The sequence below is a fragment of the Gobio gobio genome (assembly GCF_949357685.1).
Source record: "Gobio gobio genome assembly, chromosome: 18".
Classification (NCBI taxonomy): Eukaryota; Metazoa; Chordata; class Actinopteri; order Cypriniformes; family Gobionidae; genus Gobio; species Gobio gobio.
Genome location: NC_137111.1, coordinates 21,200,463 through 21,218,899, shown reverse-complemented (window position 1 = coordinate 21,218,899; position 18,437 = coordinate 21,200,463). Strand labels below are relative to the sequence as shown.

Below are 18,437 nucleotides of genomic sequence, written 5' to 3'. Positions count from 1 at the left end.
GTCAGTTTTGCCGCGTTCATTAATTTCATCAGTTTTGCCGAGCAACGTTAATTTCATCAGGTTTTGCCGCGCCGCGTTCATTTTCATCAGGTGGAAAGCACTAATTGCTAATGGGGGTGTTTTCAGAGCAACCCTGTTTCACAGGTAACAGTCTGCCTTCAGAACACCCCCATTGTTTCCACTTCTTTTGGATTAGCCCAACCCACTGGAGAAGAGAGACAGATTGAAGTATATTATTTATTTAATTGTGAGAGCGTTTTTTCTGCTCTTGATCTGGCTTGATTCATAAATATTCCTTTTTTATTAAAGTGGACGTGCCTTTTGTGTTTAAGAGTAAAAGCTTTAAGTTAATAGTCTATTCGTGTCTCAGCCGCTGAGTTGAGCTCAGCTCCTGTTCGAGCTGCACAGAGCGGCTGAAATGATAATGTCTGTCAATTATTATAATACATATGACAAAAACAATTGTCTAAATTATGTTGCATATTCCTCAAAAGTTCTTGTGATGATATCTAGTTGACAACACATAGCCTATGACTTCCGAAAATATAGTACTATGATATTGCGCAGGTGCACGTGATGCAACGCTGTCAGAGCCGACAGACTCGTGTGTCAGACTCATTTCAGTGCAAAATAATCAGGTCAAAAATGATTTAATATTCTGCAAATAGCCTACTAGTTTTTTATGTTTATTTATAATTAATTTAGGCAGACAACAAGGCTACCAAGTACTGCGCACAGTGCGCAGCTTATTCATTTAACGTTTTTTTTTCCTAACGTCATTTTAGTCGATTTTTAGTCGAAAATTTCAGGACTTCAGTCGACCAAGATTTTCTTTGGTTGATTACAGCCCTAATAAATACATGCCTATTTTGGTGTGGCTCTTCCCCACCTGCCCAGAGATTATTAGAGGTAAAAGACTGGCGCACCAACAACAGAATCATGTGGTTAGTTATATCACAATACAGGGCTGTACAGTGCAATAGGGATGAAACGATTACCGGTTTCACGATAAACCACAATAAAATTTAGTGACGGTTAGTAATATCGTTTAAAATTTAATTATCATTAAAACAGCGTGTGATTATCACGATTTTGAAAACTCGCTGTAAATCTTGTCCAGTCAGCGTCAGTCTGGCGCAACGCTGTTTTTGAATGAGAAGAAATGTCAGAAGGCAGTGACAGCACTCGGGGGATTGTTCAGCCTTCTAAAAGGACCAAATCTGAGGTGTGTTCATATTTTGGCTTTTACAAAAGTCCTGAGGGAAACTTAAAGGTCCCGTTTTTCGTGTTTTTTTGAAGCTTTGATTGTGTTTACAGTGTGCAATATAACATGTGTTCATGTTTCATGTGTAAAAAACCAGTATTTTTCACACAATTTACTTATCTGTATACAGCTGTTTTCACTGTCCTCAAAACGGCCTGAGAATTTCCTCGTTCTATGAAGTCCCTCCTTCAGAAATACGTAACGAGTTCTGATTGTGCCAGCGGTTCCCGTGTTGTGATTCGACAGCAGCTTAGCTCACGTTGCCCAGAAAGCTCACGCCTCTTACCATAACGGGGAGATGAACGCACTCAAACTACAGCCCCTGAAGGCCAAACAAAGGTGATTTGACTCCGGGATGAAAATAACAGCGTCTGGACGACATGGCGACAAACGCAACCGAACCGAACCGAACGCAACACTTCCTCTTCTCCACGAGGGAGCAACAAGACCACGCCCCCTTTTTCGCGTATTCTTGTGGGCGGAGGTTAGTCAACAAACTGTTCTACTGACGTAATTAAAGCAGGAAGTACCAGGATGTAGTCCAAACCGGCCGTTCGCTGTAGGCTTTGAAAGGGAACTTCTGTTAAATAAAATATCTCGCTTGGCATTGAACTTTGAGCTTTATAATTTTACAGGTATTATTTATGCTCTAACAGCAACATTACACACTAACTAAAGTTTGAAAAATGGGATCACGAAGAACAGGACCTTTAATCGAAGATGGTCCCCCTGTCTGCAGAACATGCCAGAATAAAGTCGCTGTAATGGGGGAACACTTCAAAACTACGAACGCAAGGCAAGTGGACTTTGACCTCAATACCAAAACTACGTCTGGGAAATAACGTGAAGCGAACGAACAAATTCAGTCAAGACTAGGGTGACATTTAAGGGATAATAATCAGGGCTTGACATTAACAACCACCATTTGCGGGTGTAAGTTAACGTTATTTCGGCTGCACACGACACTAGCCACTTTGGCGGTTAAACTTATTATAGTCTTCTCAAAAGCCATCTGTTATAATCGCGTTGCGCATTATAACCACTCACACGTGTTTATGAATGCAATGTCTCATAATCAGAGGCGTTCAGATTAGCCAAAGTTTTGTTCAGAGCGCGCGCCGCTCTCACTTGCTGAAATCTGCACTCAAAACGTGTGACGTATGCAGGAGATTCACTCATCATACAGTGCTGGACTGTTTTTGTTCTATTTCAGCAGCGAAAATAGTTTCAAACAAACACAGCAGAACCACAGCGCATCTGATATGACTGGCATAAAGTTGGCGAATTTAGGGACCGTCTCTAAAGTTACAAACAACATTGGTAACGTTATACACGTTTCAAACTTCAATAGCATTTGAAGGGAATGACAGTCATAAAACTGACTGTAAAGTGTTCATCTAGGTGTCAGGTATGATGCACACATTTTGATATTTAATAAAATAAGGCATATCCATATTTCCATATGATTTGACAGTTTATTTCACTAGGAAACTGTTTGTGCTCTTACACAAAATATGCTAAATTTAAAATGCATCATTGCTGAACACTGATGAGAATATTGCTTGAGAATATATTTACAGAGATAATATTAGAGATTATATTTACACCTAATTATTATTATTTATGCGTTGCTATTGACGACGGCCATTATAAGGAAGGATATCCCACAGAACCTAGCTTTAAAAAGTGCATAGAGCTGCTTGATTTATTTGTTGTTTGTTTATTTTCAAATATAAAACTTGTTGAAATGTTTTAAGTGTGTGCATCTGTTCTTCTTGAACACTTTCATCTCATTTGAACAAAACCGTGATAATATTGATAACCGTGATAATTTGGGTCACTATAATCGTGATGTGAAATTTCCCTACCGTTTCATCCCTAGAGTGCAACATATATGTCGCACATGCTACCAGAAAAAACGGCCTGTGCGATGAATACATTTACTCCAGTAGCACGCGTGCGATACAGTTTATCATGTGAGACAGAGCTCGTTTGTGTGATGTGAGAATTTGTTTTGTGCTTGTGTGACGTTATCTAGGGCTGCACGATTGACCGAAATTAAACCAAAATCATGATTTGGCTTAGTGAGATTATGAAATCGCAAAGGCTTCAATTTAGAAGTAAATATTAGGGCTGTCAAAAGATTAATCGCATCCAAAATAAAAGTTTGTGTTTACATAATATATGTGTGTGTACTGTTAATTATTATTTATATATAAATACACACACAAGCATTTTTATATATAAAACCTTTATATTTATATATATTATATATTATATAAATGTATATAAAGTATATACATGCAAATATTTCTTAAATATATACATGAATGTGTGTGTATTTATATATAAATAATAATTAACAGAGTACACACATATATATTATGTAAACACAAACTTTTATTTTGGATGCGATTAATCGCGATTAATCTTTTGACAGCCCTAGTAAATATATGTGCAGGTGAAGCGCTATCGCTGCAAGCGCTGTGAGTCGCAGTTTAGTTCGAAACTGTCATGCGGGGCTCGGTGCGCACTGAGGTACCGAACACGACACTACCTGTAGGAGGTGTTCTACGTTCGGTGGCACTCGAACTTAGGGCTGTAATGATTTGACCAAAATAAAACGATTAATTTGCTCTTCTTTTTTTCACTTTTTTTGCCCTCATAGTTCACTGATAAGGTTTGTACTGTAAATATTTTTACTATTAATGGTTGGATATTTTTTTCTAATGAAAAAGTGCATTTCTTTGTGATTTTAAAATACTTGAAGGAAACGGTTCACTTTCAGCAGTTATGTCTATGGGGCAGATTTCTTGTAGCCTACATCAGATACATTAACACAGTGGGCCTACATTACATTTATCTGAATGCATTTATGAGAGAATGATTGTGTGTGTGAATTAGTCATACCGTCTCTATTAATTATGAAGTTGTGGTTTATACTTACTTCAAAGGTATTACAATCTACAACGGTTGAGTTTCTAAGCTACTTTAGTGATGGATCACAGGACTTCGTTGACAATGAGTTTCTGCGCTCCTCTCTGCGCGCGATCTTCCCGTGATGTGCAAGCTACTGTCTGAGTGTTCGTGTGTCACAATATATCAGGCATTTGTTCAACATAATACACATCTGATGGTCTAAAATCGCTTCAATGTTCAAACTGGCAGGCCTTAAAACACATACAAATGACAAAGCTTTGTGAGGATGCAGGTGAAAGTGATCTGGCTGCGGGTCTTGCGTGCACCGTCTCTGTGTGTGTATCAGCAGTGCATATAAAAACGGCGATTCATTTACCTGTATAAACTGTGTAAAACATGAAATTACCATAGTAATTGTGAGCATCTATGAACAAAGATAACTGCTCCTGCATCTTTCCGTGTGCCTGCAAACTGCACTTGATGTGACTGACGGGGCGGAGTCACATGACTAAAACCGATCATGGGAAAATTACGTCGGTTAGAGGTTCTAAATTTCAGTTTCGATTACTTTTCGATTAATCGTCCAGCTCTACTCGAACTGTGCCGTGATTCGCGTGAATGTGAAAGCAATGGACTCGGGTGCACACCGATTGTTTTAGCCGATTGCAATGTATTTAGTTCAATAAAACACATGTAAGTAAGGTAAACACTATCATCCCTTACGAGCGAGAGCTAGTCTACAGTGTATTTGCGCATAGCGAGTGCAATCAGGGCAGTGAATGCCAAGCAGCAGAAAGCCAACTTCATGCAATGCACATACAGTAAACCCAAGTGTCGTTCACTCGGCTGCACATAATAGCACCAAATTAATAAAAAACACAATTTATTTACCCCGTTTTCTATCATGCGCTGTGCACGTTTGTGATCAGATGAACGCTAATGCACCAGGGTTCGATAGAATCAAGTTGAGTGTGAAGCCAGACCAACGCTGTGAAAAGTCAAAGGCAACACGTCCCGTGCCAAACATCTTTCCAAACTTGTAATGAGAAGCATTTACAAACCTGTTGTCCAACAAACGAGAACATTTAATCGAGTGTTTGAAACCGATGTGCTTCACATCACAGAATGAGGCAGAAATTATATTATTTGTATTATATTCTGTAAAGTCAGTGACATTACAGTCACAGTTTTAATATTTTAATAAAACCATAGACCTTTCTAACGATTTGTTTTCTGTAAAATATAATAATTGTTATAATATTTATTCTTAAATACACTGTTTTGTATTTAATAGCATTTTTTTTTTGCATTTTTATGCCATGGTAACAGACGTTTTATACATGTGATACAATTGTTTGGCCTGTGCTACAAAACTTTCAGCCTCTGTAGCACCAGTGCTATGTGCAAAAAAAGTTAACGTACAGCCCTGCAATATTACCTAAATGACATTGAGCTCTCATTGTAAAATCAGGAGAGGGTGAAAGTAAACATTCTGACCTTCAAGTGAATGGCAATAAAGAACAAATATCACAGCTAATATTACTTTGTAATCTAGATGTTATCAGGTTGAGATAAGCTGCAAATTAACTCATACGACTCTCTAATATAATTCTCTTTACTTTGATACAGCAAGAATAACAGAGAATGATGATAAGTCTACATATGTTACCCTGTGTTAAAACTTAGAAGTTTACACTGTATGCCTTTGACCCTAACTTAGGGTTAGCTTCATAAGTTACCCAAGGTTGGTTATTCTTGCTGACTAAAGAACAAATGGGAATTTAAGGGTTAAGTTAATAGTGAAAAGTTTGGAACTAAAGCCGCGTTTCCACCGCAGGAACTTTACCCCGGAACCAGGAACTTTGGGGGGGAACTCGGTGTGTTTCGACCGCAGGAACCAGGGTCTAAATGAAGTTCCGGGTAAATATTTCCCCCTCCAAACGGCCCTGCTTGCGAGGTGGTACTTTTGAAAAGTTCGCGAACTTCCGGGGGTGGGACTTGGGCGCTGAACATGCGGATTGGTTGAGCTCTCGCAGCATTTTTTTTCCCACCGCCATATTTACAAGTCTTTTGCGAGGTGGGTTTCGTGGGTTCTGCGTTCAGTAAATATTTTCTTTGCAACAATGGAGTTCAACAAAAAATTTGATCGATGGACCGACGACGAGGCTCAGGCTTTATTGAGCATATAAGCGGAGGAGGACATCCAGCGGGAACTGGAAACTGTGACCCGCAATGAAAAGGTATAACGTTACCTGAAGATATCGACTCGGTTCAAGTCACACTGGAAAACAGTGCAGAGAGAAGTTGAAGAAATTAAGACAAGATTACAAGAAATTAAAGGATAACAACCGGAGCGGTTCCGACCGGCGTATTGTTGGGACACAGACCGTCCTTTTCTGGTAACTTGCGGTAACGAAAGACTCGGCTAGTGCGTTGTTGGAAACCATCCAGGAATCCGAGTGGGTTGAAGGTAAATATCTCATCTTGGTATCATCTATTAAACTCGTTGCAGTGTTTAAACACGTTGCAGTAACTTTTTTCAACGTGCTTTTCCAGGTGTAACGAGTGGCCCTGATGAATTGCAGGCAACGGAGACCAACGTGTTTTCCCCCGCGGTCACCAGTACGTTAACCCTGTGTCTCCTGCCGAAACACACACACGCAGAGGTATAAAGCTGACAAAAATGTGTATATATTTAAAAACTGATGTGTAATCCTTAGTGGTTTTGAGTAGTTTTGTTGTTTTTAATTGTAAACTTAAATTGCCCATGATAAAAATGGCACACTGGGCATTGTTCAAGCTGGGCAAACAATTGTTCATTATTTGTAGTGAAAACACTTTAAATAATTAATTGATGGTTTCTATTGTTTCATGGTTGCCTTGTGTATTAATTTCCATGTGTTTCAGTGCAATTTTTCTACTTAGAGAAAAGGAAAAGGGACTGTGACTTTCTTGATGCACTGAGGGACATGGAGGATGCTAACCGGGCCGTCCTGCAGCATGGACAAGAACTGACCAATATATGCAGCTGTTACTGGAGAGCCAGGCCGAGGAGAGATGAGGAGGCAAGAGTTGGCATTCCACCAGTCAGAAGCAGAAGAAAGCAGAGGGACTTTCAGACCGGGTTTCTGTCTGTTCTTGGACTGTTTGTCCAGTCGTTCAAGAAGTAGCCACAATGACCAGCCGCTTGAATGAAGCATTTGCACTACCACATTTGTACTTTATATATTGTACATGTTGGCACAGCTCTTGGACAGGTTACTGAAAAATACACTTTTTTTTTTATATTGTTTTCACATTTTATATTTTCATTTTATTGTTCTAGTAATTTATTTGTCTTTGCACACTTATTTTAATTTTGTAAGAACTAATCTGTCTAAAATAAAGTCAAATGTGTAAAATGTCACTGTGTCTTTAATTTCCACATTCTAACTATATAACCACATTCTAATTGTATTCATATAGTGTAGGAAGCAAATAAAAGGGCTGCTGCTCGCAAGTCTTTCTGAATATGCACATAAACATATCTAGAAAACCCAAATATTATATTTTTAAATGTATAACTATGTGAATGTAGTATAATAACTTATAACCACAACTTAAGTGAACCCATAAGTGTGGTCCTGCTTCATTTCAAATTTGAGGAAGAAGTCTCTAAAATTATGCATTTAATGAAGCATATTGTAATACTAGTCATGTGACTTTTTTTTTGTTGTGAATGTTAAGAGATGTTATTGTGATAAAAAATAAAATACTTGCAGTCTAGTACCTAATCTTTCAACCGCTTAATTCAGTCTATTGTTTTCATTCAATTAACTTTTCACACATCTGTCATGAATGACTGAAACCTCATTATCCTTTTATAGAAAATATTTTGTTTTGGAATTGAGCTATTACAACACATTCAGATTTTGGATTGTGCCCATCATCCCATTTTGCATTAAAATGGTCAAACCAGGTGAAAGTGCACGTTTAAATAAGCTGTGTTGGTAATGTGTATGCAAAAGCAGCGCTGCTTGCATCTCCTCCACTTGTTATTGTTGCAGACAGTATCGCGCAAAAGTGATTCATGTCCGTCGGTGACTGGGAGAAGCAGTCGCGCGCATTCCCACGTCACCGGACTAATTTGCCTAATCTCCCCGGTAGACCGCGGTAGAAACGCAGATTGTAGCAGGTCTGGGGGAGAAAAAGTTCCTGGGAAAAAAGTTCCTGGTACAAATAGTTCCGGGTAATTTCGGTGGAAACGCGGCTTAAAGTGCGCCTAATATAGGCCATTGTTTTGAGAAATTTTAACACCCACACAGTAAAGGATTTAACCAGATGAAAAGATTACAGAGCCAAATCTGGAAAATTCATTTAATAGACACGTGTCTACTACTTCACCAATCCATCTGAAAATGTCCTCCAAACATAAACCTCAGTGCACACTTACAAACGTAAGTGTAAATAAATAGACACATAAAAGCGCTTGAACGAGGAAAAAATCCATCAGGAATTGATTGGGTTTGTTGTCATTGGCTAATTGCCGTGATCCCTTCATGTGAGTGACAGGTTGCTGAAGAGGACGGATTGAAAGCCATCTGGCCTTTGGACAAGCTTATTTTTCTTTCTCTTACTGAATTCCAAAAATACAGAACAATTCAGTAGACTCTCAAGACATTTAACAAACTAGGTTATCCACGTAAGGATACAATAATAACAACAACTACATTAATAGAAATAAAATAAAATATAATTTTATTTAAGGGCATTACAAAAATATATTAAATTCGTTCACGCAGACATCATTGGTCATTAAGTTTTAGACAGTCACCGAGCGCTACAAACAAACAGCAGCCTGCTTTTACTGCTCCCCCTGAACCAAAACGAGCTTATGCTGCTTTCACGCCATCTAAACTGTAAAATTTACGAGATGGCAACTAATGACGTTTACCCGGATGTCAACACTATCAACGGCGACATGAATCTGCTGCAGTCAGGTGATGCATGTCAGAGCTCTGTTGTTTATGTTCATTATTGTTGTAATGTTATGTGCTTTGAGGTCATAACGCCAAAGATAGGTATCGAGAACCGGTTTCATAATTTCACAGAACCTGTGATTCCATAAAACAATAAAGCAAAGAAGACTTGCACGCCGTTTTCTGTGCTGCACACACACACAAATTCTGAGAACTGAGTTCTCTTTCCTTGTCTTTTTGCACAGCACACAAACGGACAAATACACACAAAAATGTCAAAATATAAAATGATGGCACATTTTCCTAACGTCGTCTCTATGATAATGTAAAAGACAACGCGAAAATTCACTCGCTGTTCCATACAGAATAACTTTTGCAACTATATTTGTAATGTATAGCCTATATTTTATTAATAAAGTGCAGTGTTATTGTACATTTTATTACAGTTTCTGTACCTGAATACCTGAAAATGTTTATTTCAATCGTATCTTTGTTCAATTGTATTTATTTGTGCACTTGCTAATTTGTTTATTTGTTCTTTTTTTATTTACTGAGTGTTTACTTGTATTTAAAAATGCTTGAAATGTATAAGTTTTTGCTATATTATTTTTAATCAATAAGCAAACGTCCTTAGCCTGTTTACTTAGAATAAATGTGAATGATATCAGTTTTTTTTTTTTTTTTACCTAATCGAAATTAGGAACCGATAATAATAAAAAAAATGTATTGCTTTGGAGACGTTCTTGCCTACCCTACTTACCTTAATGTTTTGATAATTATAAGGGATCATATAAATAAATATGAATGTGTTCAGATAAATAATTATAATAAATACTGGAATATTCCCTAAAAATAAGAATTTGTAAATGCTTATTTTATTGTTACTTAAAATAAATATAGGCTATGTATGAACGCCAATTATTAAGGTAACAAAACATCTAAACAAGTGACTTTTTGTGTATGTTTTGTTTGAAACCTTTGCTTGTGCTGTCTGTCTTCAAGATAAATAATATTTTTTTTATTTTTCTATCTAACGTTAATGCAATTAAGAAACTCATTACCCTGTCATGATTGACATTACACACATCCAACTGTTATGTGTGCTGAATGGCGTGATGTCCTTACCTCCCATCGACCGTAGGTCAGCAGGAACAGGCACAATGGTATCGCGGTACCGGACATGGCATGGGTGGAGGGCATGCTGTACTCAGAGTTGTAGAACATCTCCACCTTTACCACCGGGGGCGAGGCAGGTCTCGGCCACCGGATCACATCTTTCGTGCACTGTCCGAGATACATGACCCACACCCAGACCACGACGAGCCTGCGGCTCACATAAGCGTCTACGTTCCACATGAAGAACGGGAAGAATGAGATGTAGAACAGCTCGTTGCCAAGCTCGGTACCGAGCGTGAACAGGTAGAAGAGAAACTTATTCTCGATTATGAACTCCTGCCCGACGTCTCCGGTGAGAGAGTTTCTGCGCAACGGCTTCACCGCGGATCCTTGAGTGTCGTCCCCGTCCTTATCCGCTGCCTGCCCGGTTTCTCCCGCAGCTCCGTTCGCCGCCACCCCGTTATTGCGTTTCTCCCTGTCGGTCTCTGCTCCTGCTGGTCTACGGCGGGTGGCATCCCCGCCTCCGTTCTGTACATCACCGTGGCGAGTGCTTGGAACCCCCTTAATGAGTTTTTCACGTGTGTCGGTTTCCCGCACCCCGCATAGCTGTTGGAAACGAGCGACGTGCTGAGGGTCCTGCAAATAGTGCATGAGCTGCACGAATCCCCCTTTCAACCCACCTGCCATGTTTAGCGACAGACTGCGCAAGCTGAAGGCACCTGGTAAGACCGGGAGAAGCTGGAGCTACCGTGAGTGAACCGAATGTGGGTGTGGGTTATTAAGCCATTCCCTCCACTCCCGTACCTTACAATAACAAACCCCCGATCTAACCGAGACAAATAGACTTATAACAGATGATACAATTATTCATGGGGGAGAAAATTAACACAAAAAAGAAAAAACTACTTGCAACGGCTTACAAACGTCCGGTTGTACCGACCCCCACGCCGTATCCGGTTACTGACAGATCAGTGCGAGCAAAAGAAACACAACGAGGGGATAGAATGTAAGAAAGCAAGTATGGGAAACTCAAAATGGGAGGGGCTTAGCAGCCGGACATTGGCTCTGATTGGTCAGGTACTATGGATCTAAAAAAAATATAAATATTTTTTTTTTAATATTTTATAATGTAACGTTTAATATTAATTAATACAATTTAATTTAATTATTGTCCTTACTTGAATTTAAAATATTAACCAGCCGCTCCTGAAACACCGGAGAGCCAGCAGTATCACGTGGTGGCTATTACTTTTTTACAGCGCTAAGGATTGATTGCCAAATCGTGTTCGTTTATGATTACAGGATAATTTAAAATATATTACGTGGGCTCATTTATATGCATACGTCAGGTACTAATCGTTGGGTTTAATAGGCTTTTAGTTTACAAAAGTCAACAATAGAACCAAAAAGACCTGATATTTTCATAGAGTTCGGCTTCTTTGTGCCGCAAAGCGCCCTCTGGTGTCAAATTCTCAACTTTGTCCAATGGGGCGGAGACGTTCACGAAGCGATGGCGTCATCACTTTACGGACCTGGGAGCGGCCGCACATGATGATGTGATACATAATGATGAAATCATACCTTTTTTTATTTGCATATATTTATTTACACAGATAAAGAAAAAGGACTGAGTGAAACATTCAATATTTTATTTTATTTGACTGCAGTGCCATGAAAATAGACCATTCTCGTATATGCTACTTTAAAATCTTTTGGCAAAATAGCACTAAATTCTCTGAGGAATAATGTTCTCTTTGAAACAAAAAAATAGCTTCATTTCAAAATAAACTGGATATCCATGTCTACGCTTTGAAATGTCCAAAAGATAGCACTCTGAATTTAGATTTCAGTAAATTACATTCAGATATTGAGAAAAAAAAAAAATACATTGCACATACAAATGTGCATAAACAAACACAAAATATTAATAGTAAGAGTACCAGTCGTTATACTGTACCAAAATATTTTTGCACTACTTTGTCTGTTAGAAAACCTTGTGTAACCAACACGCGAGACACACAGATATGAGACTGATTTTACACTACATTGAGCATGTATACCTTGTTTTCCCTGTTAGTCATAAACTGTGGGTTTTTGCACTGAAAGTAGGCCATTGTTATGAGATATTCGACACCCACACAGTTAGGGTTTCCAGATCCAAATATTAAAGAGCCAGAAATGTATAAAATCCATGCGTGTACAAAGGAGGCATTGGGAACTCGATATACTGGCCAGGCAAACTGACTACCTACATTTGTTACAATGGACAGATGAATGTAAAACATCATTATAAACTGCAAGATGATTGAAATGAATGAACCAAAGAGGTCTATGTGAGAATTCATTGCCATAACACTAGATGGCAGAGTCACCTTAACATATAACAGTTTCTGCCAAAAGCCTTAAAAAAGGCCGTATGCAAAGACCTTAATGAAACACATGTAGCAAATGCAAATAAACTTTAAACATTTTTTTACTATTATGATCATGAAAGTTGCATGTCACCAGAGACCCTGTTTAAGTCGACAAAACCAGAAGTCCCTGAAAGAAATATTAGTTTCACTTCTCATTTTTCCTCATACATTTTCCCATTTTATTTATTTTATTAAAGGTATGGGAACTTAATAATAATAATAAAAAAAAACATTAGTTCGACATCAGTAGCCACTTACACAAAAAAAGTTAATTTCAGAGCAACAAAACTTTTGTAAAATCACTCCAACCTTAGAAGCAGGATTTTGAAAGTGACGATTTAATTTTTTCCCCTTTTTTTACAACACAACCGCTATAGGTGCACGGCGTTCATCAGCCTTTTTTAATCCCTGAAAACAGTGCTTAAAGGGATAGTTTACCCAAAAGTGAAAATTCTGTCATTAATTATTCACCCTGTCGTTCCGAACCCGTAAGACTTTTGTTCATCTTCAGAACACAAATTAAGATCTTTTTGATGAAATCCGAGAGATTTCTGTCCCACATGAACATTCATCAACTCACACATCAGTTGTGGCATGTTCGCTTGACGTGTGAGAACCAATGAGGTTCATTCTCGTGTTACGCAGCACGTTTGAGCTTCCTCAAGAACCAATGAGGTTCATTCTCGTGTTACGCAGCACGTTTGAGCTTCCTCAAGAACCAATGAGGTTCATTCTCGTGTTACGCAGCACGTTTGAGCTTCCTCAAGAACCAATGAGGTTTGTTCTTGCACATATAGCAGGTTCGGTTGAACTTTTGTTTATGTTTGTTGATCAATGTTTATGTGAATAAAAGCCTAAATTCAATCTGTTCATCATATAAAGCAGTCGAGTCTCTTCAGAAAATTTGAACTGAACCATCAAATTTTCATGTGGATTAGTTTTACGATCTCTTTATAAACGTTTTGAAGCGTCAAAGTAGTAGTTGGGTAGCTGTCAATGGAGGTACAGAAAGCTCTCTGATTTTATCAAAAAGATCCTCATTTGTGTTCCGAAGATGAACGAAAGTCTTATGGTTTGGAATGACAAGAAGGTGAGTAAATTAGGACAATTTTCATTTTTGGGTGAACTATCCCTTTAAGATTGTAGCTCACTCAAGCAAACTTATGAAAACAAAACGTCTGTGGTCAAAGTTCAGATTGAGCGAGGCAGTGATAACAAGATGATGTCTTTTTCCACTTGGAAAAACACACCCTGATATGGGCAGACACCTGTCACGTCACAAACCACAGAGCTCATGCTCACCAGCAGACTTGCACAAGCACAAATGCACACAAACCCAAATCCCCTTCTCTTTCGCTGACTCCTGGAAATCAGTCATGGACAGTTGAAAATCCCTTGCCTGCGCATGACGACATCTTATCCTTTATCATCCAAATGGTAGAGTAGCACTGAAGCTCCATGATCAGGAGGCAGGGTGTGGCAGCTCCCCAGGCCACAGATGCATGTGGCTGGGGAGGATGAATACGGCAGCAGCTTGTACTGCTGGAACTCCTGGAGCACCACCTTCAGTCTCTTCCGCCTCCTCTCGGTCTCCTGCTCCTCCTCCTTGTCATCCCTCTGTTTCTCTCTCTCCCTCTGGACCTCGTCCAGGTGGATCTTGCGTAGTAAGTTGTTGATGAGCACAGAGCGGCGGAGGTAAGCCTCGGGGTCGTCTAGGAAACGCAGCTTCTGCAGAGATAGGCGCAAGATGCAGCTGCGTTCCTCACGCAGGATCAGGTGCTGAGGAGAGACAGGTAAGATCAGAATCAGGTAAGATCTATCTATCTATCTATCTATCTATCTATCTATCTATCTATCTATCTATCTATCTATCTATCTATCTATCTATCTATCTATCTATCTATCTATCTATCTATCTATCTATCTATCTATCTATCTATCTATCATCCTGTTGTCCTATCCATCCATCCATCTATCATCCTGTTGTCCTATCAATCCATCCATCCATCATCCTGTTGTCCTATCCATCCACCCACCCACCCATCCATCCATCCATCCATCCATCCATCCATCCATCCATCCATCCATCCATCCATCCATCCATCCATCTATCATCCTGTTGTCCTATCCATCCATCCATCCATCTATCTATCATCACGTTGTCCTATCCATCCATCCATCTATCATCCTGTTGTCCTATCCATCCATCCATCCATCTATCTATCATCACGTTGTCCTATCCATCCATCCATCTATCATCCTGTTGTCCTATCCATCCACCCACCCATTCCCCCATCCATCCATCCATCCATCCATCCATCTATCTATCCATCCATCCATCTATCATCCTGTTGTCCGATCCATCCATCCATCCATCTATCTATCATCACGTTGTTCTATCCATTCATTCATCCATCCATCCATCCATCCATCCATCCATCTATCATGCTGTTGTCCTATCCATCCATCCATCCATCCATCCATCCATCCATCCATCCATCCATCCATCTATCATCCTGTTGTCCTATCCATCCATCCATCCATCCATCCAGATCTGAATGGTGCAGGTGCACAACAAATCAGCACTCAGCACTTATCAGCCGACACTCACTTTTTGTAAATATCCATGTAGGCTTCCCTGAACATCCTCCTCTTCCGCATATTTTCGCTTAAAGTAGGCGACTTTCGACGTTGTCGACCGTTGAGGGCACTCTTAGAGGAAAGACCCTGCGGATGAGCACACAAGGATTCTGTGAAACTGTGGCTTTGCAACTGGATGGAAATTTAATTTGTACAAATGTAACATCTCTCTTTCGATCTTTTGCTGGGAATGAAGATTCACCCTAAAACAATGCCATCAACAATATATGTCATGGGTAAAGTGGATTAGGTTAGACTACAGTCAGTGTGTTATGTAACAATGTCTGTGTGTGTTGTGTGTTTTAATTACCTGAGGACTGCTTTACGCAGACACACTCACACTCCTCTCTGAGAAATCCTCTATTCACCTGAGGCTCTTTCCTCTGGCTCACACACATTGCCTAATGGTTCCTAGTCATAGAGAAAAAGAGAGCGAGAGAGTATCATTTCCTGGATCCTACTGTTTCCTATTCGATTTCAGTTAAGTTGGTGTGAATGTGTGACAACTAGCCCCGACATTCCTTACACACAGATCAGTGCAGTTCTGTCTCAAAGAAGCAAAAACAAATCGCACAGTATAAATGTAATGGAATCTGCAGGCAGCTGTGCTGTAGCTGCACGATGTCTTGCTGCTGCGTTTCATTTATCAGGTTCAAAGAAATGTTCTGCATGCTCTGTCAACAGCGGTGCGGCACGCAATAACCGTGGGTGGGTAGAATAGCGTGGGCTGCATGTGAGTTTGTGTGCTTGAGAGAGAGAGAGAGAGAGAGAGAGAGAGAGAGAGAGAGATAACAGGCTATAAATCAATAAGGTATTTGTCTTCACTGCACTCTCTTTTGGTTACATTTGGTTAATCTGTACAAATACAGGAATGATATTAGATGCCATTTTGGGCACTGCATCAGTTTTAACTGTAAATGTGACTAAATTGTAAACATATGTAAAATACAATTTTCGAGTTCGAGCTATTAAAAAATACTGATAACACAGATTTTATAAAGCAACACACTGGCAACATCCCATTCACCATAAATTAATTTAAATTCTTAAAGTATTCTTAGTTATTATAATTAAAGCAATTCATATTTTTATTTGAACAATATTTTAACATGAAAGAAGTATTTTTTTTGCCTTAAGGTCCAATATTGCAGTTGTCTAGTATGGATGAAACACCGTGCAAAAGCAATAATTTTCGCTTTCTAATGCCATTGTAGCACTCAGCAATGATTCATTCAGAAAAATTGTCCATGAATTGGGGTTACCAAGATGCAGTATTCAGCTGGCCGTTGTGATAATTCATGTGATGAAAACATCGGTAATTGTGCTACTAATTTTAATGGAAACTTCATTTAAATTGTACTCAATGTTTATGGGTAAAACTTTTTAATGAGGAAAACATGACTAAGTGTATATTTAAATAATTTCTCCGTAAATTATGAATGAATTTATACTCATTACTTAAAAAAACTATTTAGAATATTCTGCTGTAAAATTTGAATATAGCCTAAATGCAATCTAATAGATTTTAACCGCATGTTCTCTGCTCTAGCATGCTTTTTCTTTTTAAGCATGCACTTTTTTTACAGTGTAGCCTAGCTGCAAAATAGGTGTATTTAATAAATTAATGTATGCATGCATAATGTTATAGTGCAGTATATTCTGTCACTCAACTGTCACGCTAATGAATGAATCACAGAACGCGCATTTTCTACAAAAAAAATAATAATAATAATAATAAATGGGTATGTTATATGTATTAGATAATTGCACCTATAACTGTTGCAAAATAAACAAATGCATGCAGTAAAAAAATAAAATGATGAACGCTCACTGAGAAAACAGAATTGAAAATCAATATGATTAACAAAGGTAAATGATCCTACCTTATTTATAAAGCCACATTAACAGTCCCTGCACGCGCGTTCATCAGATCAGAGGCTCAGAACAGCTCATATTGTGCCGAATGTAGCCGCTTTCAGCTCCTCGTGAGCTTGACGTTTCGCCCCCAGATCTCGAAGTCTTGCTTTTGATATAATCCCAGTAGTATTCGGCTCACTCTCGGCTCTTAAAATATCCCCTTTCTGTTCAGAGAGCAATAACAGACTGCACCGGCTCCTGATTGGTCGACCCCGAAACAGATGTTTCCTGTTGCTAGGAGAGTCACTAGGCAATGGTGACGCTCCAGCATCAAACTCCATTCTTCTCGCATCCTCTGCTGCTGCGTTTCCTCCTCCTCCTCTCTTGTTGCGTATTTCTTAACATATGGCTTATCTCCTCAATCATTTTTCGTTTTGAAAGGGTTTATTAATTTGCTCATATACAGAACTCTTACAACTTATCTCACTGGCATAGCCTACATAAGTAGGCTATAATCTCCTTCGAGCACAAGCGATTCTTCCACTCCCATACACAAACAGTAGGCTAAATAAATAAATAAATAAATAAATAAGGCTGTCAAAATTAACGTTAATTTTTCGATTAATATTTTTGTCAGTTTAACACGTTTAACAGCACACTCTCAGAAAAAAGGTACAAAAGCTGCTCTCGGCGGTACCGTGTCAAAAGGTAGGCCTACACGTTTGTACCTAAATGAGTGCATATTAGTACCTCAAAGGTACAAATTGGTACGGTATTACACAGCATCCGTTTTTTCTGTCATCCTTTGGCTACGTTATTAAAAAAATGCTATTAAAAAATATGAAGCGGTTGGACTGGTTGTTTCTAACGTTACATTATTTTGGAGTTTCAATATGAACACGCTGTCATTCATTCAGGTGCTATTAAATCATTCAAGATGCAAAAAAAAGAAAAGAAAAATAACTAAAATCTTTACTGGTGCACTGTCTGAGATTTTCTCTGTGGAAAAAAACACCCGAAACGCGTGCACAACGCCGCTTCAGACAGTTCACAGACAAAAACACAAACAATTATGTGAAACTTCCCATTTTGTCAAGTATCCTTATGAACGTAAAGATTTGTGAGTCTTAAAGTGACAGCCGCCTAATAAACCTGCTGTCTGTCATTAAAGTGTTAGTTCACCCAAAAATGTATATTTTGTTATTAATTCCTCACCCTCATGTCGTTCCAAACTTGTAAGACTTTCATTCATCTTCGGAACACAAATTA

The 18,437-nt window shown here is 38.9% G+C and overlaps 1 protein-coding gene and 1 long non-coding RNA gene across 2 annotated transcripts in view; both read right to left on the bottom strand.

Annotated features, from left to right (window-relative positions):
- Window positions 1-11,296, bottom strand: part of sgpp1b (sphingosine-1-phosphate phosphatase 1b) — a 34,093-nt gene extending 22,797 nt beyond the window's left edge. The window contains exon 1 of the mRNA XM_079842982.1: window positions 10,267-11,296. Within this exon, the coding sequence (XP_079699108.1) occupies window positions 10,267-10,944 (678 nt within the window). The 5' untranslated portion in view covers window positions 10,945-11,296. The remainder of the gene's footprint in view (window positions 1-10,266) is intronic.
- A 594-nt stretch (window positions 11,297-11,890) lies between these two features.
- On the bottom strand, window positions 11,891-17,421 carry LOC307141860. The gene is made up of 4 exons (XR_013818394.1): window positions 17,195-17,421; window positions 15,622-15,722; window positions 15,283-15,398; window positions 11,891-14,450 (listed from the first exon to the last, which is right to left on the bottom strand). It is a non-coding gene; the product is annotated as an uncharacterized lncRNA (long non-coding RNA).
- Window positions 17,422-18,437: the final 1,016 nt, after the last annotated feature.